We start from the raw sequence: 23,200 nt of genomic DNA on the forward strand, positions 1-23,200 counted from the left end.
CATACTAAGAATACAGATGAATTGCAAAAGCAGTATACAGAAACATCAACCTTTAATTTCATTTTGAATATGCATTTAAGAGGGTACTGTATAATTTCACCATGCAATAGCATTAACAAAAATAACTAATGGCAACTGTATGCATCAAACGGGCTCCTTTTCCATTACAAAAAGTGTTAATTCTTCTCCGATTAGCATTTATGATAGAATTTCCCCTTTCCAGCTGGGGAAGGGCCCACAGACTACTGCAGACAGGGGTGTTTTCACTGCCATGTAACCAACTCTGCCACATATGCAGAGCGCAGACAGTCAGAACGCATACAGTAGGTTTGAGACTTCCCTAAACATCATCACACACATGACTTCTTATATGTTTCTCAGTTGTCCTTGGGTAAGCACGTATGTGGAATAATGTCTGTTTTGTCATAACAATTCATTTTGCCCACTCCTGTCCGTTTACTTCCCTGAGGGACATTTAGGATTATGTAAAGGTTTTGTGGTTGGTTCATTTATTTGTTCAGGTATGCTACCTCCAGCCTGCTATATTTATATGGAACCCTTCATTGCTCCCATGCAACTGGACATGTCTGTATCATCTCTCTGTGCATATCAGGTCCACAGAGGAGAAGAATGGAACATATAACCTAGAAATATGGCACCCTAGATCCAGCTGCCCAAGCCAGAATTCACCTTGCCCCAGCAAGTTCTCCATGTTAGGTTCACTCTGGTCCATCACTTAGGCCCCACTGGCTGTAGTCTTGTGTGTTTCTGGAGCACATAACAATTTACATATGGTAAAGAAACAGGGATCTCAGGTAACAAAAATAATCCAAATCCTGGGAAGGCAAATTAAGCCACAGAAAGATACAATCAGCATGCAAATGCAAAAAGAGCAATCAGATAGTGTGACTAGGACTCAGGGACATCTGGGTTTCATCAGTCTACAGTGACAGTCTACAGACCACAAGCACAACAAACAAGTTTGCCTACTGGTTCTAGGTCCAAGTTGGTCAAAACAATCTCAGCATAGGTGTTTACATGCAAATCATGGTTAATCTGCAAGCTGGATAAATGGACCACAGTTCATTAAGAGCTAATCATATATGCAAAATGTTAACTATAAAACAGCCTTGTACAGTAAGTTCCTTTCACAGCTCTAGTTTTTTCAGCTTACATCGCCCCAGTTGACAAATTAAGCAGCAAACAACAGGAGGAAAACTTGATGTGAATTATTATCTAGCAGTTCTTACAGGCAGAAGCACATTTTGAGCAGTATTATTCAGATTAGCCTCTCAGAAGCTTATTTTAACCAGCCTTTTTAAACCCTGTCGGATTCCTATGGCAAGGAATTCATAGCCTGCATAGAAATGATCTGAGTGAAACGTGCATATTAATCTTGCAAGCAAATTAATTACCTTGATTTTTTAAAAAAATCAAGTAACTCCAGATAAGAGGCTACTGCAATTGCAGACTACACAAAGATTTCTAACAAAACCTTATATTTACAACAAAAAAATAATTAATTATACATCAGTTCCATGAAGCATATATAAGCAACGTTTTTACAGACCATAAATTATATACCTTGGAGATCACCATGAGCACTCAAGTACTAGAAAGTCTCTAACTATCCTATATTTTCATACTATTTAGATGTCAAGGGTCATCCACGCAGGTAAAGATTTAGAAAGAGATAAAAAGAATTATTTCCATCTGGTTATTACCCATATAACAGTCTGTGACTCTCCAGAGGGAATCTGAAACCATTTGTAGAAGTAAAATTTAAGCAAGAAATAGGCTTCTTAAATTGCAAAAGACTAACAGTTAAGAAAATTATACTACATTTTTCTCTGAAATAATCCAGGATTATTTCGGCTTTTTTATATAATCACTTCCAAGTACTGCAAAGTACGTGATACTTGATATGGGGCAGAAGTCTGAGCAAATAGAAAACAAACTTGCCTCATTACAGTCAAGAATAATGAAGGCTGAGCCAGGGACAGGCAAATTCTGAGATGATAGGTCTACCTTTACATTCTTTTAGTTAAATTATTATTAATTCTGCACTTGTCCAAGCATAAAGAACTAGTGAAGAAAAGAAATTCAATGTCCATAATTCCTATGCAAGCTCATTCTATTCTGCCACCTCTATTTAAACACCGAGAGACTTTCCAGATGTGCATAGAACACTGTAACCCACTATTTTCTAAAACATTGTGCTCTGAAGAAAGATAAATAATCCTTTTACCTATCACTTGAATCGGCTTAAAGCAGGGCACATAGATGAGCATCAATGAGAATGATGTTTTTAAATAGCTAGGAACTATACTGAGGTTTGAGTTTTAACATTATATTAATATTCAATAGCAGCAACTTGGCTTATTACCACCTTAGGGTAACATTGTGAAGCAGTTAAAAACAGCTCAGTAGTTACATCAAATCTACGAGGTCACTTATTCTAACATAGATTTAGATCCCTAAAATGTCCACAATATTTTACTTGGCACCTGAAATTTTATCTTCTTTGGACAGAGCCAAAAATCAACTGCCCGCTACATGATCCAGCCACACTAGTAGTTTATTTTCTAGTCAGTGCATAGCATATACTTCTTTCCTTCCATTAGGACGGACCCCATGATAGAAGGGTATGCCTTGTTGTCAGCACTGAGCAGCTGCCTAATTAATTTAACTTTAATTTCTTCTTATGAGGAAGTGCCTGCAAGTGTCTGTGTATCAGCAGTCACAGCAGTGTGCAGTCTGCTGCCGGAGGGCAGAGCCAATAACGCAACTGAGAAAACACAGATGGTCGGTTGTCGTCCTTTCCCTGGCACTGAGGCAGTCAGGGAAGGGACTCCTTCAAAATTGGACACACTTAGCCTAGCTTGGGCACATTACCGCAGGACAGAACAACAGCCTCCCTGGACGCCACTGTTTAAGCCAGATGTCATCCATTCCGCCACCTTCCCGCTGATCTTCACGATGGGCACAGTGCGGCTCAAAGATGAGAATAACACTTTCTTCACAATTACTGCAATTTATTAATCTCCAAAGAAATATAACAACAGTTCATGAACCTTACTTCCATTTCATTCACACCATGTTTTATTCCCTAGTAGGTTTTGCAAGATTTTAAAAGATTTCAGGCCTTTTCATTTTATTTTTCCATTCCTTGAACTGCAGGAAGCAAAACAACTGTAATGTCTTCATAGAATACAGAGTGTCCACTTACTATGAGCTCCTTAAGGAGTTTGATGTTCCTGGATATTACTTAACTTCACTATCTACTTTATCATAGTAACAATTATCCATCTTTTATTACAATGTGTACTTAACTGTAACAGTTCTCAGCAGCTTTTCCCAGTCAATTCTTTATTTTCACATTCCTGCCTTTTCTTTAGAAAACTTTCATAGAATCATAGGGTTGGAAGGGACCTCTGGAGATCATCTAGTCCAACCCCCCTGCCAGAGCAGGGTCACCTAGAGCAGGTTGCACAGGAACGCGTCCAGGTGGGTTTTAAATCTCTCCAGAGACGGAGACTCCACCACCTCTCTGGGCAGCCTGTTCCTGTGCTCTGCCACCCTCAAAGTAAAGAATTTCCTCCTCATGTTTAGGTGGAACTTCCTATGCTCAAGTTTGTGCCCGTTACTTCTTGTCCTGTCCCTGGGCAGCACTGAAAAGACCCTGGCCCCATCCCCCTGACACCCACCCTTTAAGTATTTATAAGTGTTGATAAGATCCCCCCTCAGCCGTCTTTTTTTCCAGACTGAAGAGACCCAAATCCCTCGGCCTTTCTTCATAAGAGAGGTGTTCCAGTCCCCTCATCATCTTGGTAGCCCTTTGCTGCACCCTCTTCAGCAGTTCCCTGTCCTTCTTGAGCCGGGGAGCCCAGAACTGGACACAGTACTCCAGGTGCGGCCTCACCAAGGCAGACCTATTGACATAATTATCACATGCTAAAACAAAAAAGCCCCTCATATTTTGCTGAATTCTACCTTCTGTCACCACACCTTAGACAAGACAGAGCTGCAGGACTCACAAGACTTTAGCACAGTAATTCTTGAGAAAGAAGGGAGAGTGACAGATTTGGGTTAACGCCCAATACCTAATCTTAAAGCAAGTCACAGCATTATTCTAACGTATCTCAAAAGCTGAGCAGGAAGGAGAAAAGTGCACTATCACTTCAGGCGACTCCTGTCAGTACTACTTCTGCTCATGAATGCAGGGTGCTTAAATAGAAGGATATTTCTCCTTCAAAGACACAGAGTGAAGAAACAGTTGAAACATGCATCTTTGTCTGAAATTCAAACACAGCAAGCTACAAAAATGCTAATGTTTTCCAAAGATTAAAAGCAAGCATATTCTCTAAGTGTCATACACTAAGTGAATACTAATTAAAAATGAAAAAAAAAAAATACTTGTAATGAAATGGAGCTTGAGGGATTTTATGGAGCAGTAATTTACTGTAGGGGAAAAAAAAAAAAAAGAAGAATATACTTCAAAAAAGCTTGCTATGCACAAGGCCAACTGACTTGTCCTCCTACACACTTTTTTTCTTCTCAGTTATGTTGCTTTCCAATAACCTAGTAAAGTAGGCAGCTGATGAATTTTTCACCATTACCTATTCTGTTCACGATACCATCCTACTGTAAACTGGAGCTTTCCTGTCCATATAACTGAATCTACGTATAGTCTCTTGTCCTTTCCTCAGGCTTTCAGCTCTTTAAGGCTAGAGATTATAGTTCTGTCACTAATAGGTATGGCAGCTGACACCATAAAACCTTAATTCTGAGTTTGGATCCCGAAGCTCACTTATAGCACAAAAATAATTTTAAAATAAATCATAAAAACTTTAAAAATTAATCTATATCTACCTAAAACAAGCAAACGTGTTTCATAAAAATTCTGTTTTTCAACCCTTTTCATTTATAAAGCTATTTTTTGAAAAGCATGTTATCTGTGTATTTTCAAGACATTGTATAGTATCACAGAAAAATACTTACTTAAGAGATACTCTTTATTTCCCATGCTTTTTTTTTTTTTTATCTTGTCTTTTTTTCTTTTACTTTAGGACTTTCCATGCTCTAAATTCTCCCTGGATGGTTCTATTTTCTTCACTGCATTCAATTAATGCAGTTTCCTTCTGCCCTACTAGCACTATGTAAAGAACAATAACCAGAACGTTTTGATCTCAAATTGCACAATCCACAATTATTTAGCCACCTTTCAGTGTTCCAAAGGTCCTTATTTAGCATGTATCTAAGAGAAACATGTTTAGTCTGTATAACTGCAATTTCTACTAAGCAACACAGCAACTACACCTTGCATGCAAACTTGGAGCATTTACACAATGGATCGATAGCAAAGTCCTTCAGTTTGTTGTAATTGTGGATTTTTGAGCTTTTTCCCCCCTACTTTTCAGAAATTTCAAAACTTTTTTCAGGAGAGCTTTAAGTCAGACCTTCCCATCCAGCACCAAAATGTATAGGTCCAACCTTTTTAACTGCAGATCAGCCCGTGGCTATGTTATTACAAAAGCAAGCTGTTCATATCAAAAATTGCCTCAACTTTTGACCTCCATTGGCACGGCAGAATGATGTCGTTTGGCTACGAGAGATCTTCAGCAACTGCTGAGAAGGGTCCTCTTTGCCACCTAAGAGAGACACATCCTTTTGCCTAAACAAATATCCAAACAAATAAAAAGATAATTGTGAAAAAAACTAAATAGAATAAATTGCATAGGTACAGTTAAAATGCTATGCAGACGACAGAGAAAACCCTAATCCAGAACGCACATTAAAAGAGAAGAGAGAGGAGAGGGAGAGGGAGAGGGAGGGAATGAGGCAGCTGCAAAAAAAGCATATGGACTTTTGTGCTTAAATATCTTGCACAATTTGAGTAAGAAGTGACTTTAAGATGATATAATTTGAAATTCTATTTGCAACCAAGCCTCTATGGCTTTAGAAAAACTGAAAAAGAAGCAAATAAATATACAAATAAAAGTGGCTATGATTTAAGAAGAGAGATTGAAGGAGCTAAATTTATGAGCATAAATATTAGACAGATTTAATCAAAGAACATACCCACCCATGCTCTCTGTGACAGATGTCTTATCCCTCGACAGAGAATGTTATGGACGCCACAGTTATATTTGTTTTGGCTAATGAACAAAGAAATTAATACACACTCTATTTTAGAAAATAAACACTTGGAAAATATTACATCCTATGAATACTTTACAGGTGATTGTCTAAGTAAGGGAAATTATTTGGTGCCTCTGAAGATGGTAGGCATGTTATTAAAGGAGTTATAGAAAAAAACGTTAATGCAATTCATGAGTGAAATGCTATTACTCATTAGTAAGACTCCTGTAACAGTAGGAAGATACTACAAATGAAAATATTCAAAAACAACTTAAATAGCACATTAGTGGCCAAGATGAAGGGATTACTCTTGTGGTAATGCACAGGCCAGGGACATTACAGCATTCTTTTCTTGTCTTCTATTTTCTGTTATTGTCCCAGTAAAAACCACAGACTTAAGCTTCAAAGTTTTAGGGAAAGAGCGAGCATTGGAAGAAGGTGTAACAAACGTCAGGTAACTCAGTTTTAAGGGGAACAATATATAAAGCGGCAACAACTTGCACAAATTAATCACACCTCAACTACTCTTCGGTCTTACGTTGCTTTTCCATTGCCATTCGTTTCTTCGCTGAAATCAACATGTATGCACTAGGATCATCAGTTTTAGAGCTTTTCTCAATTCTCCTGGCACTCAGAGGTAAACAGCGACAATTGTCCCTGCTATATTCAATAAACGGCAAGAGTTCCTCCTGAAAATTACAGTTTTACTGACACAATCAATAAATTCAGCTAAAAGCTGAAAAAAACATTAGCATAAACAAATAGGTATTTAAGTATAACCTTATGTTAAATATCACATGCATAAGCACTTGGATTTAAAACTGCAGTTTTCAAGTGACATTATTACCTGCTCTTGTACATTATGCTAGTATATAGGACACATAAGTCAATGTTAATTTCTTTTGATACAATGATGATATTAAAGCAGTGAATTGTCTATATTGGTTGGCTGTGTTCATACGATCACATTGCTTATTTTATGGACTCTTTTACAACACAAAAATTTGAAGAAGTTGCGTTTCTCGCAGTAAGTTCACTAATTTTTAATAAAATCTAAGAATTCGCTTCAACTTTGTCTAAGTCTAAACCAAATTAAACTGTATTAACTTGGACATCATAGTCTGTATCCTGTAGTATGTGGCCTGCCTGAATAATATTATCCTGTTAAAAGTACACATTAGTGTCAGAAACAGTATGAGCCACAGGAAACGCATACTTTTAAAATAAGCCAGTCCCCTATGATGTGTACTCTTATTTTTAATTTCAAAGTGACTTTCTTTTCTTGAGTTAGATGTGTTAAGAAAAAGGGTCTCAGTGGCTAGCTTTGCACACTGAATGGAACAGGAAATGCCAAGTTTCAAGAACTCACAGAAAGTGTACAGCCATTGCAGAGGGAACAGCATGAACCGGGCTCTGGAGGTCTGCCAAAGCCAATTTCCATTCTTTTTCAGCAGTGCATGATAATCATGCAAACTCTAATGAACCAGTTCTTAGCTGTAGGAATTTGCTTCTGTGGAAGCTATAATTAATTCCATAAATGAAGATTTTTCATATTGAAAAAGAAACGTTTTCCATCACCATATAACGAGTAGATTTCATCCTGAAAGACCGCTGCCAACCTGCCCAGCCTCTGGTTTCAAGTATTGTAGAATTTGAGAGAATTTTACAAGAATCCTCATCAGGCTGACAATTTCAGAGTAGGAATATTCAAAATCTGCTGAACTGAAAGCCTGGCTTTTAAGAATAAAGAATTAGTATTTTTAAATGAATATTTCTTTAGTTATAACTGAAAATTGATACAGCCAATTTATTTTATGACAAAACTGTGGCCTGCACAGAAATGTAATGGAGCAACAGAACAGCAGGAAGTCCAGAAGAAAAAACAACAACAAAACAAAAAAAGTTCATTGAGGAAACAGCAGCTTAATCCTGTTTTGAAGTGGATGTAATTAATTGAGGGATTAATAAAAAGACTCCATAACAAAGACCTCAAATGCTACGAAAACCAGCTTGTTTCCATTCTGAATCTTTCTTTTTATTTGTAAAGACTGGCATTACAATCGAAAAGGACTCAAAATGGAGTGATGTACACGTCATTGGTGTTTCATGATGCAACTGATGGAGTCCCTGAATGGATATTGCTTCAGCTTTGCTTTTAAAAAATAATTTAATGAGAAAATCTTCAACTCCACTATCGATCACAGATGGCAGAAATGAAAGAAAGAAAAAGAAAAGAAACCAAAACTACTGTCAAATTCATAACATATACATTGTTGGCTGATGACACTTGTTCCAGATGTACAATAAAGCCCACAACACTTTATTACTATGGATATAATTATTGTGAATGTTTTTTCATGTTGATCAACTTGCTTCTGAAGGTTGGTTTTTTTTTTTTTGATTGTTTTAAACTTGCATAATAAACATGCAATGAAACATTTCTTGTTAAAGTGTTTTTTGCAGTCATCTTGTTTTCATACAAAGATTTCATAAAGTTGCAGTGTTGTATCAGAGCATTACCAAAATAAGAGCAAAAGCTAAAGAGGAAGGTAAATGTGAAATGAACTTGATGAGAATAACCTAATCTTGTCCTGAGACACTCCAGTCTTATTAAAAAGGTGTGCACAATCAAATCCCTTCCTCCCAAACTCACTAAAACCACAAAATAAATATTAACTTGGAAGAAAGGGCAGACACAAAAAAAAAAAAAAAAAAAAAAAGATGTCATCATGCACTCATCTTCTGCATAGCTCAACCCACATATAGTAAGGCACTATTTCCCCACAACTTAGTGTCCACACAATCTTTTACAGTGCTCTGTGAACTACATCCTTCCAGGATGACGAAATAAACAGATTGAATGAGTGTTGCTACCATGTAACCCCATGTGTGATCTTATAGACAAGGGCATCATCTGGCAGTTTCAGAATAAGCTGTCTCAAGTCTCTTCTTATGTGTGCATGTTATGTATAGGGATATCGTTTGTGTGTGCAAGTGGTTGGTTTGTTTTCCAGAGCTGCTGTTATTTTTCATTGTTCTTTACTCCAGTGTTCTCAAAGCAAATACACAAGAAAATAAAAGCACAGTTGGGTCATTAAAAACAGAGCTTTGGTGCTCCAAAAAGCACACAGCTTTGGGGATTTAAGAAATCTCTTAGACATTCCCAAAAGACTTGGGAAATGCATGGACATATTTTCAGCTGGAAGTCCTCATCTCTGCTTAGTTGAGCTGGTCTTCATATTGTTTTCGGAAGCAATCACCAGCAGGGAAAAACTCCCAGCACCGTTCTTGATACATTTTCCATACATAGGATTCCTGAAAGAAAGAGAATTTAAATAATTTAACTTGATTCAATGAGAAAGCACCAACCATAACCATAGCGATTTAAGAATAACAGGTCAGATAACAAAATAGGAATAGAAATTACTACAGAATTGATACTCAATCTAACATTAAGCAACCAAAGTCCTATGAATTGTTTAGAAGAATTAAGTCACATACCATATAGGGAACTATTCATTAGAATACTCTTAGTTTTGCCAAGCCTGAATGATCTTTATTTTAGAATCAGTCTTATTTAACAACTGTTGACATTCATAGAGTTGTTCAACCTACCTGTCCTGTATGCTCTGTTTCATCTTTGTTAATAAGATACATCAGAAAAAACCTACAAGCAAAGAAACACCTATTATGAATACAATATTTGGAAACATTAGGCAGCCCACAGAGGGATGGATATTTTTCAGCATGTTGCTTACAGTGATAATGCTGTTCAGGGACTTACAAGTTCCAGAGTTCTATTTATGATAATAGTCCCTTTAAATATACTTTCCTGACACTGTTGACATTCACTTATTGTTCAATTAATAGTATGCTAAAATGCAAGAGATTCAGTTTGGTTTACAGTAAACAAAAAATCAGTTGAAATTAAGATTTTCTAAGCTTTCTAATCTGAAAATTATAATAGATATTTTCTTGCCCATGAACACCAACTTGGAAGCTGACAGAGAATAGTCACTCGATCTTTTTTTTTTTTCCCCTCTACCCACAGTGAATAAGAAATGCTGAAGATGATTAAGAGATTTCTTTTTAATAAAATTATAGATTGGGGATATTTCACTGGTGTATGTAACTCAAGATCAGCATAAGCACAAAAGAACTTGTAATTTTTAAAATACTTCAGTCTTGAGGTTTTGAGATATTTGACAGACACTAGGTGATGATTTCAAAATCTCATTAAAGATTCTCTCCAAACATATGTAAAAATATGAAATATGATCACACACAAAAATATCAAAAAACATTTCCTCAGGATGATGCACTTAGAGTAAGTACGCTGTAGCACGTTATTTGTGTAGTACTTTGCAAGCAGGAATAAAATCCCACAGGAAAGTGCTTTTAATGTATTTTTTTTGCACTACCTGTTTTTCAGGTGGAAGTTCTTTATGGGGATGTTTGACTTTACAGTCTCATAATTTTGTGTACATACAGTGCTAGTCTATACACACAAAGTCACAATCCATCCATTGCTTCATACTGACAGCACTAGTATAAAATACACTTTGGCACTGGATTTTCACGTGTATTTGACAGGAGAGGAACAGTATGATACAGTGATTGTGGACCTGATAAATGGCTTTATTTCCAGAATTTAAAGGATTGAGTTTAGTGGTCACTGACATTCTGCTTGGATTTTCCAAAGGTGGACCTGATGCCCTTGGCCTGATCCCTCCCCTCACTAGCTCCTTGTTCCAGTTCCCTTCCCTCCCTTTGTCCCGGATTCTTTTAGTCAGCCTCAGCACTCCACTCAAAATATTCTGTCCAATATAAGTTCTCCCTCTTTTGCCTTACTTTTTACAAAGCCTTCACAGCCACATACTAAGTTCCCAGTTTCCATCTCCAAGCTCACACAAACTCGGTGTGTCGCAACCAAGTTGCAAACGAGGTAATGAAGTTTGTTCATTCCTTGCTCCCATCACCACAGAATTATATATTCAGACAGCATGGGTGCACATCAAAGCCAAACAGTACTGGCTCTTACTTATGCAAGCGAGCTAATCAGGCACTTGCGGAGGTTGCAAGGGTCATGAGTTAGTGAGGACTTCATTTTTACTGTACTCACAAATAATTGGCCAAGTTGTGCTCCTGTAGGGTGTGAGTTTCAAAGCCATGGGGCACTGTATCAAAGTAGTCATTTCCTATTCCACAGATAAAGCACTTCGTCTAAAAGAAAGAATAAAGAAAGCACTTCAACACTATACATAACCCTGCCCCTCTTTGAGAAAAGGCTAATAAAAATGTAACCATTCTTGAAAATGGCAATGCATCATGTATAATATGTGCTGAACAAAAAGGGTTTTCTTTTAATGATTGGGACTGGATATCTCAGCCAAAACACTTGAATAGAAGTTTAACTGCCATCAGAATAGCTTCTTACTGTTTAAAAAAAAAAAAAAAAAGGCTTTGCCAGCTGTAAGTGAACAGGTATCAGGAGAAAGAATGGCGTACAATGGTCAAAGCTGATTTTTTCCTTTTTTTCCTTTAACACGGTAAATAGCACTTACTGTAACATATAGCAATATTTCCCTCAATGCCTGTTGTGCTTGTCCAGCTGAAACTGGATATGCTCAAAGTTTAGATTACAAAAGACAGTGGGTTTCCAATACTTTTCTGAGTTCTTATAGTCATACTTAAATGACAAAATCAAAAACCACGAAGTACAGGACATTTTCACACATAGATTAACCAAAGAAAATTACTTCCGAGATGGAGTATAACGCGACAGCGTTAACACCCTGTGTTAGAAACCTCTAGTCTGAAGATCCAAAAGACTTAAATAGCCCCAGACATGTAATTCATTATAACATACCGCAATGTACAAAGATTTTCCATGTTTACAAAAAGGAAGATACAGGGATTAGTCTAAACTTTAAAAAGTCATAGGAAAATAAGCTGTTGGCCTTTTTTTCTGAATTTTTGTTAACTTATCACTGACAGCAAAAAACTGGCCACACTTGATCTGGAGGTATTAAAAAAAAATAATCCATACCCAAAATATGCTTAAAGCAGAATAGCAGTGTAGACAACCTGGGTTTGTGTCCTATGCAAGGTAGCTGCTAGCACCTGTCAAAACATAGCATGCCTCTTTCACAGGAGGCAGCAAAGAGTGGTAAATGCTATTCAGAACCTGGACACTAGCAGAGTTTTCTCTTCATAGAATTGTCTATAAAGAATTTTATTGGGTACTAACAGAACTACTTACATAAATTATTAATTTTAATACATATGAAAAAGTAAAAAAAAAATCTCAGTTATTATTTCCATCTAATGAACTGAGATGTGAGAGTAGAATCTCAGATGGGACATTGTATAATAATGGGCCATGTACAGAACTGTATTTTCCTCTTAGTTTAAAAAACTATCCACTACCTAGATCACATTTTGATTGAAAACAGATATTCACGAAACCTGAAAATAGGGTATGGTTCAGTAATTGGATGTTCTTACCTCCATGTCTTCCTTAACTTGCTCTTGCTGATCTCTTAACTCACCAAAAGCATCGATAATTAAACCTAGGGTTTAAGTTAAAACGATAGTTAATGTTCAACAACAGAACTGTGACGAATATTTGGAAATCCAGGGATAACTCTGACAACAAATATTAAACAAGAATCCTGTGCAGAAATAATAGAAGCCAATATACAGTCCAAAACCCACAAGAACCAACGCAATACATGAAGAAAAATGAGCAAATACAAAGAAAATGGCTACCAGTACCATTTGGAATTATAAAATGGGAAATTCAGACTTCTGTTTTATTCACAATGCTCTAATTTTGATTCAGTACATGAAGACTCATGTGGTTTTACAGTGATGGAGGCTTTACTATAGAAAGAATACTACTGCACATTTAACAGAGTTCAGGGATTTATTACACGGTAAATGCAGAGATCCCAGAGCTCTGTGCATCCTCTCTCATTATGGTTGTACGAGATTCCACTGCCAGAGCTCTACAGAAGTGAGAGGTCATTTCAAGGAGACACAGAATGAAGAAAAACCACCACAGGCTCTATGGCTCAGATCATAAATTCTTTACGGTTCTCCCTTGGTTTACACCAATACAAATAAGGAGTAACTCCACAATCATTACTGACACTACTGTGCTGTAAAACTGATGAATACCAGATGAGAATTATACTCAAAGCTTGACAGCTAAGGCCTCTACTCTTCAGCCACTCACAAAACGAAGAAACAAACAGTAAGAGATATGCCATTTCAGGATAGAAAAAATTTTGCACCCTCTGCAAGCCCTTTAAAAGACTTGCTGCTTGAGTAAGAGTTATAAACAATTTATAGAAGCTCAGAGTCACCTTCTAAACTCCCTTGTAGGAAGTGAGAAAGCATCCTTACTGCTGTCAACATCATCATAAATTAGCTGAAATCAATAAAGTATCACTATTTATAACAGCAACTGGACCTAGCAAAAGTCATTACACATTTTTCCTAAATGAAGAATATACTTCTGTTAATTTGTGCAAACTTTAATAAGAGATGATCTTCTGGTGATTCCTGACAATCTTTTGAAAGTATAATATGTAAACAGATAGGGCTTTTCAGTACTTTAGGCAATAACATTAAACATCATTAATAAAAACATAATAGAAAAAAACCTAAAAAATTCCCCAAATTCAGTCCACTATCCAGATCACAACAGTGAATCACACTACCAGTCAAGTAGTTTCACTCAAATTCAGAAGCTAACCTGATGGCAACTGACTTTCCATTGTCATTAACCAGGATATAGCAAAACTGGTTTATATCAGACGCCTTTTTTTACTCTTTGATGTCGTTCAAGGAAGCAGGCACCACATCAGAGTTATTTATGCAAGAAAAGATTAAACTACATTATGTTCCAATTTTCACACCACTACAAGCACTCTGACATTTTGCCAGACAGTCAAGAACTTTGGATGCTGGCAGAGGGAATACCGACAGCACCCACTACTGATTTTGTACACAGAAGCTCACAAAGGGTGTTATGATGAATCACAAATTTAAGGTGATTTCTAATCACTTTTTAATCACTTGTCTTGCTGATTACTTACAGCAGGCTTTTAGAAAGGGTAATGAGAAGACAGAAACTGTAGTGACACCCGTATTCCCACAGCAAAGAGCTTTTTTTTGTTTCCACTGATCCAGTTAGAGCCTGGTGATTTGACAGAGACTAGGAAGAATGGCATATGGATAAAAGCCAGCTGGGTGAGATTACTATATAAATCAGTGCTTCATGATCTGCCCTGGTGTCCTGGTTGAATCTTAGGTGTATGATTACTGTAGCACTAAGACCTTTGTGCTGCTAAATAACACTTTCAGTCTCACCATGGGTTACAAACATATACCTTGAATAATTGCAAGCAGGATGACAATCACAAAGAAGAAGAAAGTGATATCAAAGATAATCCGATAGATTTCATATTCGTCTCCTGCTGGATCCTCTATTTCGTCACCAATGCCTCCACCTGCACGAACTCCAACGTACATGTGAAACATGTAGCACTAGAAAACACAAAATAAAGGGATATAAAGTTTGTTTGCAGCTACAAGTAAAAATATCCAGTGTTGCAAATTCAGTAACTGGCAGAACTAGTCTATGGTCTAGCAACCGTACTAGTCAAGTTATCTTTTTGTCCCCTTTGAGGTTATGTATATTTCTGAGGGAGGTGAAATGCTGCTGTGCAGATGAAGCTGCAGTGCTTCACGTTCTGTCCTTATGTAGCAGTTCAAAAAGACAAAAGGCTCAACTGCTTGAAGCCCAGCACACACCATGATTCACATACAATCATTTCAATAACATACAAATAGGAAATTCCATTACCACCACAGCCATCTCCTTTTCCATTTTCCTAACTCAAGTGAATGACTTTCTCCACCTTTGGTGTTTCAAACAAAAATTTAACAAACAAAACAAAATAAACAGAAAATCTTTGAGAATGTTTGTGTAGAGAACAGGCTAATGATGGAAAAAGTCTAAAACTAATACTATGAAACTATGACCTGAAAAGTGGTATAATAGGTCTCTTGGTATAGCTATGTGGGAAGCTGACAATGCAAAATTTCCCATTTATCATGCTATAACTTAATTGAAAATTATATCACTCTCAGAGGTCTGGAGCAGGGGATTGATTCTTTTTCTTTAAGTAGCTTTGCAAACTACAGTTCCAGGATTCCCACTCCCTATCAAAAAGTAGTGATGAAAATAACCTAACCATACCAAAAATCCATTGTTTTATTTCTATGACACTCTTACCCCCAAGTTCCCTTATGTAAGAAATTGTATAGTAACATACAATTCTGAGTGATCAATGGCAGAAAAATGTAACAATTTTCAGAGTTTTTATTTCACCAAAGTCAATCATTAACTTAATGAGTGAATGTAGTGTTAGTTATCTAAAAAGTTTTAAAAGTTATTTTTCTATTTCTAAAAATAAAAATATACTCCCTGTACTTTTATTTTTCTTTTCTTTTTTTTTAATATCACATTGCAAGTCTTACTGCTCTTGCAAAAGACAGCCCTGATTTTACAGCATATCACATGTTATTCTAACTCATTCCTGTACAATATCATAGCCTTTTTCTAAGTGTATTTTCAGAGAATTACAGAGCAGGTCAGTTCAGAAGGGACTCTGAGAGATCTCTGGTCCAAATGCCACTCCAAGCAGGGTCCACTATAACCTCAAAGTTGCTCTGGGCTTTAGCCAGTCAGGTCATTCCAACCTCTCTGAGTAACCTGATCCACTGCTTGGCTCTCCTCAGTCAGAACACCTTTTTCCACTTCATGTCCATGGTCTCCTGCCATGCACTGCTGCAAAGACCCTGGATTTGAATTGCCAATAATCTCTCTGCAGGCACCGGGGAGCCGCTCTTACACTCCCACCACCCTGAAGCTTTCTCTTCTCCAGGCCAAACAAGCCCAGTTCCCTCAGCCTCTCATCCAACGGCAAGCGCTCCAGCACCTGCCAATTTAGCAGCCCTCCGCTGATTCATGCTCCAGTTTACCTATGTCTTTCTTGTACTGAGTGTCCAAAATTGGACAAAAATATAGACATACTAATCTGCTTCAACAGTTTATCTAAATATTGGTCTTTTAAACGGCATCAGTTCCCAGTGATTCATATTGCATAACATACTGAAATATATATAACTTTGTTGTAGATGATTGCTTTAGAAGGATATTAACAGCAACACATCTTGAAATTCTTCATGATTTAAGCTCTACATACCATCCACAACTGCAAAGCCTGGCACTGTCTCAGTAAGTACAAAATAATTTCCAGTGGTTTGAGCACAGCAGAGATTTCAGTAACAGAATTGCCAATTGAAAATAACCATGGCAATTCACGCTAAAGGAAACTGATGGATTTCCAAGCTTAAATAAGCATTTCAGTCCCTAAATTACTTATGAAATTCCTTGCCTATAACTGACCCTCCTCCTGAATGGCCTGCAGAACCTCAAGATTCAGAAGTACTGCCCTTTAACTGACTTGGCTCAGCTTCACAGCTTATAATTGTTTTTCATTTTTTGAGAAACTATAGCAAAGAACACCATTACATTTCTTCTATTCATTTATAGTTGTGTTTGTATAAAATACACAGGGTATATATAGTTGTTAGGGATGTTCATTATATTTCTTCCTTTGCCTTTAATTATAGTCTTTCCTGTTTCTGGATAATGATACAACTGCATGAATAGGAATTACAAGAAAAGTCAGGACAAAAACATAACAGTTTAAGAAAAAATTTAGAAACTTACTGTTAGCATATCATCACATTTCATGTCTGGCATATCACCATCTTCACTCTTGTTGTAGAACTTGCGGAAAAAGTTGAATGCTACTACTGTGTACAAGTACACTACCACTGCCAGTAATCCCACTGTTAGGACAAGCTGGAGGACAAAAATATAGAATGGATAGAACACCACCATGGAATTATTCTATGCAATTTTCTTCACAAAAAGAGAATGAAAGTAACAATAATCTATATGTACTAGCAGAAGGAAAACGTTCTTTATTTGTAATATTTGGTAATATATCAGCATACTTTCATGCAAAGATTGTGCATTCATCTGCTTTACTTTGAAAGAAAACTATGCCTCAGAAACACAAAGACAAACCTTGCAAAATTTAGTGGATACATAAACAATCAAACAATCCATAAGAACCACAATATGAAAACCACACAGTAAGACAAAGATATCTGAAAGGTTTACTACCTGAGAGTACTACTAGTTAATATCACCTATTATATAATTGCAATATGGTATTTCTACTAATTTAATACTGAAACAATTTTTGTTACATCTATGAAATCACATATAAATTATTAGGAACAGTTTGTTTTAATACCTATCTCTGAGAAGCAGCAACAAATACCGCACTGCTCAAACGCATCATTAAAATTTTGCCTTGAGCTTTATGGAAAGCAGCTGAAAGTGAACTGCAATATCCTGCAAATTGATATTTCACTTTCATAGCTGTGAGATCTAAAAAGTTTCCTCCTAAATTATGCCCCCTTACTTGACAGATAATTTGCTAAAACTTCAGGACTATTTTTAAAAGGTAGAATACTTCACTTTTTTCAGGTGCAGACTGATTTTTTTTGCCTTTTTTTTCTTTTAAGAAACCATAATTAAGAATTTAAGAAATTCTGTTCTTTTAAGGGTAAAAGATGCAGTATTATTGATTCTTGCAACTTTTCAAGACACAATTTTTGTTATACAAATTAAATGTAAGTTTGTCACATAAATTAAAACAACAGTTCGTTATGGTGAGTTCATACTTAAGAGTCTTCTATATGTCGTGTGCTGCACTAGCTATTTTGGAATATAAGCATATGCATTTAAATGTGTATTACTTCGTAAAAAATGTTGACAAGGATAGTGCATTTGAAGGCAGAATTAAATTTGCAAAAGAAAGCATCTCAATCACCTTTAGCATTTATAAAAAATCATTGTGAATGATTTCGTGTTTCACTAGTATCAAACTTGCTTTAAACAAAAGAGAATAAAAACAAAAACTCCTCAGAAATAACTTGCTGCTGGTAAGTTTCAAAATGGCATTTGCCACCAGACTTCTAAAGCACCTACACTGTACTAAGAACTGAAGTTCCATCTTATTATAACAGTACATAAGTACACACAGAGAAGATCTTTATATAAACTGCCTTGCTGGAAGATGAGGAGACCAAGGATGACTTCCCCCCCATTAAAAACTGTTTGCAAAGGTCCTTTGAACTAGGCAGGCTATCAGACTTGAGGAACACTAAGTCTCAGGTTACATGAAACGACCCTTCCTACAACAGATTTCAGTAGATGAAAAGCCTTAGTTATTTTCTTTACTTAAATTAGAAATGCAATTTCTGATTTTATAACTTCTTTAATAAAAGATTTATTATTATCAAAGAGTTCCTCTAAAGTCCTCTAACAGAAAGAGTAACTGGGTCTCAACTGGACCTTTCTTTGGATGAGTCCTGAAAATCTATTTATCAGTAACTTTAAAACACAGTTGCTCACAACAGCTACAGACTGCCATACAACCTAGTCCCATTTTTTTACGGTTATAAAGCCCATTGGCTAGTTTTCACACTGACCCAAGTTCTAAATGTCATGACAAAAAGAATAATTCTGTTGTCAAGAGAAAATAAAGAGATGACAGTTGATACCTGTTTGCCATTGTGGGTCACTGATGACAAGATAGTTCGTAACGTCTTGAATCCCATTGCAATGTCAAGGAGATGAGCAGCAAAGAAAAAATTGTTGTAATGGCCAAGGACTGACATGGTCATGTACCAAGCTAGGTAAAGGAAAGACTAACAAAAAAACAAGTACATCACAAAATAAAACTCATAGCTATTATCTTTAAGATAATTCACAACACTAAGGAAAGGTAAAAATTGCTGGAATGTACTTTTCTTTAAACAGAAAACAATGATTTATTGGTTTTTTTCACAGATTTTGCAACAGATCTGTAAGAATTTTCCTTTGTACAAAATACAGAGTTCACAAGAAAAGGTCAAAACTGACATATTCTAAATTGTAATTTGTAAAAACTAATTTCAAAATTGCTAAAACCTTATTTGTTAATATTTCCAATGTAAGAAGTTTTTCTGAGTTAAATGATTTTTCTTTACTAATCTCTAAATAATTAGATTGAAATATTAAAGCCCCAAGGTGGTTAATCACAAATTAAAGTCTCCAAGCTATAAAAGGGGTTTTATAATTAATTCAAACTACTAAAACTACTACTTAAACATATGTATGAAGTAGTTTACTAACTGTTACTACAACTTTTCCTCTATAATTTAATTTTTATTGGAGTCAAAGACAAGTACATATATATAAGAGAAATTACAGTCCCTCAGAAAAAAACCACCTAATCCTGAACAAACTGTAACTCTTTACAGATCCCGCTGTCTGTAGATTTGGAGAGCTATCATTTCACTCTTCCTGACTGAAGTCAAATTACACTCATTCTCCAGCACTCCTAGTTCTAAAAGTGTACGTTCCCCAACCATTTTTTTCCATCAGTAAAACAAATTGAGTTAAGCAAGTGTCACGGTTTAGCCTCAGAAAGCAACAAAGAACCATGCGGCTGCTCTCTCGCCCCCTCCCCACAGCCAAGGGGGGAGAATCGGAAGAAAAAGACAAAACTCGTGGGTTGAGACAAAGGCAGTTTAACAGAACAGAAGAATAACAACAATAACACGGACAGAAGTACGTACAAACACGATTACGGAACCACCGCTCACCGACGGGGCCCGTGACGCCCCAGCCCGCTCCCAAGCAGTGACTTCCCGCCCCCTCCCTCGGCAGCTCCCGGCTACCGACTGGGCACGGCTCACATGGGATGGAACACACCTGTGTCCCTGCTGGAGCCTGGGGAAAATGAAACTTCTCTCACTGGAACCAGGACAGCAAGCCATAATCATAAGACTCTTAATAATCATATGAGCGACTTCTTAAACTGCAAGGTATTTTAACAGTCTTGTTTATCGTTTCTTTTGTTTGTTTTTAAAAATTTGTTTTGTTCAAATTATTGAAATCATCAGCCTCATTCTGTGTCACATCCTACTACCAGTTTCAGGGATCCAAATTTTAGTAATTCCACATATATTAACTATAGAGATCTGACCGAGATCTGGGAATATTCAAGTGTTCATAAAGTTTATGAACAATATGAAAAATGGCAAACAGAATTTATATAGTCAGTTTTCTGATTTTACAGCACAGTGCTTGCTTATTGCTCCTGAATAAAGCATATCAGAAGAGGGGCAGGACTTGACTGAGGTTCTATAGACTGATACCTATGTAACTGGGAAAAGATTTCGGCAATCCCTTTTTAAGCTTCCAAGATTTTCTTCATCTATGTAGTAAATTAAATGTAATCCAGAGTATTTCATACCTCCCTTTGAAGTACTTTGAAGTACTACTTTGGGTTAACATGTATATATTGCTCTTTGGAAGGTGAATATATGTGCACATATATACACACACACACACATACTGATAAACTTACATTATCAGTGAAAACAACTCCTAATTTCCACATCTGATACTTAACATCAATGGAATTTAGCCTGTAAAAATAAAGAAATAAATTGCATCTTATATCAAAATGCAATAGAAAAATATGCAACATAATCTGCAGGAAGAAATACCAAACTCCTACTTGTATTATATGCCATAGTATTTACTCTTTAACACCATTTTACACATAAAACTAAGAGGCAAAAGACCCAAGTTGAACCTCCTGTATAAACATACAAACACTACATAGATATAAGTGCAGCTAGTATAATGAAAAACAGCATTCAATCAAATTTAGATCAAGACCTCTACGCCAAATAGTCTACAATCTATTTTAATTAAGAATTCATTTTTCCTTCTGAAGTGTATTAGTCTACTTGAACAAAAAGGGAAAAGCAGAAGAAATGTAGTAGAATTTTTCTGGATTGTGAAAGATTTGACCCTTGCTCTCAAATTTACACATGGCAGGTCTTTCATAGATACATTTTGCTTCTATGCAGAAAATGTTTACATGATACAGTAAGTCATTTATGGTCAATTTTTTGACTCTTTATTCAGAGTGAATTATACTTTTCTGCCTACACTGAACCTCTACAGGACTATAACATTTATCTCAGAGCAAGTAGAAGAGCACAGTTATATTAATAATGCTCTGTAAAGATAAAAATAACATAAGCGCAGAGACTAATGGTGAATTCTACAGTCTATTATCTAGTTAAACAAGATTCAACAGACTTCCATTTTCTTTTTTACCATTTCATTCGTTGATTTTTTTTTTTACCTATGCAAAGGCAAAAAATTACTAGGTTAACAAATCTAAAACTTCTCATAAAGTGGCATGAAACTTTTTTAAAGAACGAGAGTTGATCACAGTTTACTAGGCACATTGATGGCACGGTCAGCAATTGGGTTTGCATTATTATTCCCTTTACAGTAGACAGCAACTCTGTAGAAACTAAAGCCTAAGGTTTCACCTGAGTTTCTTCCATGGTAACTCAGGCCATAGTCACTGGGTGACATTTACTGTCTGATTAGGATTGCAGGGATGGTATTTGTATAGCAAACAAACTGCATACACTAGATAGATAAAAGCTCCAAGTTTTTTTTCTAACAGGCTTTCAAGTATACAAGGATGGAAAGATGCACCCATAACAAATTTTCCGTTCATCTCTTGAAAGAAGTTATTAGAATCATGCTAGTCTCAAAGGTCCCCGAACTGTGCTATGCTCCAGATACCACAGAGCACACAAAGATAAATCTAGCACGCTGCCATTTCACCAAAGATAGGAATGCTGCTTCAACAATCAAATGGCTTCTCCAACAACAATCTAGCACAGCTAAGAGCTGCTGATACCATTTTTGTCAACCACAAGTTATAAGAAAATTTTCTAGCTCCAAATTTGAGTTATTAAAGAAATCCAAATTTACAGAAAATTTTGTCTTAGAAGGGAAATGGGGAACGTTAGGAACAGTTTCTCATTCAAATATTGTTCAATAACATATTCAGGTGATAAATGAATCAAAACCTCTTGAAATTTATTTCTTAAAATATTACAGTAGCAAGTTAATTTCTTACTTTGTTCTGACCCAATACCACTCACTTCTAGTGTCAGGCATATTCTTGTGACTACATTCTACCTATTCAAAAATATATTTGTCTTACAAATGATACGCCATGGACAGGACTGCTTATGGACAGGCAGGATACTCTCTCATGAAACGGCAAAAAAATCCAGCACCACGGAAACTCATCTATAGTTGATTTAATCTGATGATTTTATATTTTACAAACAGAAATAGCTTAGAGCTCCAAAAAATAAGTGAATATTGGCCTATATGGAAAAAGGAACTGTCCATTTTTCCATATCTTTATTTTTTAAGGTAAGTTTTATATGGATAGCAAAGCAATAATACATGCATAATACTGCATTCTCCTGTTTATTTCTGCTGACAACCTTGATCAAGCAGCTCAAAGACTTAGAAGAATATAAGGTTATATAAAAATTAAGCTTTACAGCTGTGAATCAAAAAGTAACAGTATGGTTTCTAGTTTCCGTTGGAATATCATTAGTTAGTATTATATTGGATTAATTTCTTAGTCTGGATGAATTTTTACTAGACTTTTTTCTGCACCATTGAACAGGTCATCATACACTCTAGTACTGTAGTTGTAGTAGCTGAGTTTAGTGATGGTGAATGATGGCACAGTGTGAGAATGCACAGTGTGAATAAACAGTAAGAAATTTGTGAGAAGTTGCCTGTATTATATTTGGCTGCAACCTGCACTAGTATTTTATCACCTTCAACAACACCCAGACCTTTTACAGCTTCTTTCTTAAGGCCTGCTGCATTCAGCTGTTCAAAGCGTAACAGTAGGTTTTCAAAAGTTATTTTTTCTTCCCTTTAAAAAAAAAAAAATCCTCAGGCAATCAAATAATACTAATGTTAAACTGGAATCAGAAAATTCTGAACTTT

General features: G+C 36.2%; 1 protein-coding gene across 4 annotated transcripts in view; it reads right to left on the minus strand.

Moving 5' to 3' along the window:
- Positions 1-5,971: 5,971 nt before the first annotated feature.
- RYR2 (ryanodine receptor 2) overlaps positions 5,972-23,200 on the minus strand; it is a 427,534-nt gene continuing 410,305 nt past the window's right edge. For 2 of the 4 annotated variants that reach the window (XM_054193731.1, XM_054193730.1), the window contains exons 98-105: positions 20,715-20,775; positions 18,862-19,008; positions 16,952-17,086; positions 14,541-14,697; positions 12,649-12,713; positions 11,264-11,364; positions 9,757-9,808; positions 5,974-9,456 (exon numbers count right to left, since the gene is read on the minus strand). In XM_054193731.1, coding sequence (XP_054049706.1) covers positions 9,361-9,456; positions 9,757-9,808; positions 11,264-11,364; positions 12,649-12,713; positions 14,541-14,697; positions 16,952-17,086; positions 18,862-19,008; positions 20,715-20,775 — 814 coding nt within the window. In that variant the 3' untranslated portion in view covers positions 5,974-9,360. Of the gene's footprint in view, positions 9,457-9,756; positions 9,809-11,263; positions 11,365-12,648; positions 12,714-14,540; positions 14,698-16,951; positions 17,087-18,861; positions 19,009-20,714; positions 20,776-23,200 lie in introns of all 4 variants that reach the window. The other 2 variants (XM_054193733.1, XM_054193732.1) reach the window with 2 other exon arrangements.

Source organism: Rissa tridactyla, chromosome 3, assembly GCF_028500815.1.
Source record: "Rissa tridactyla isolate bRisTri1 chromosome 3, bRisTri1.patW.cur.20221130, whole genome shotgun sequence".
Taxonomy (NCBI): domain Eukaryota; kingdom Metazoa; phylum Chordata; class Aves; order Charadriiformes; family Laridae; genus Rissa; species Rissa tridactyla.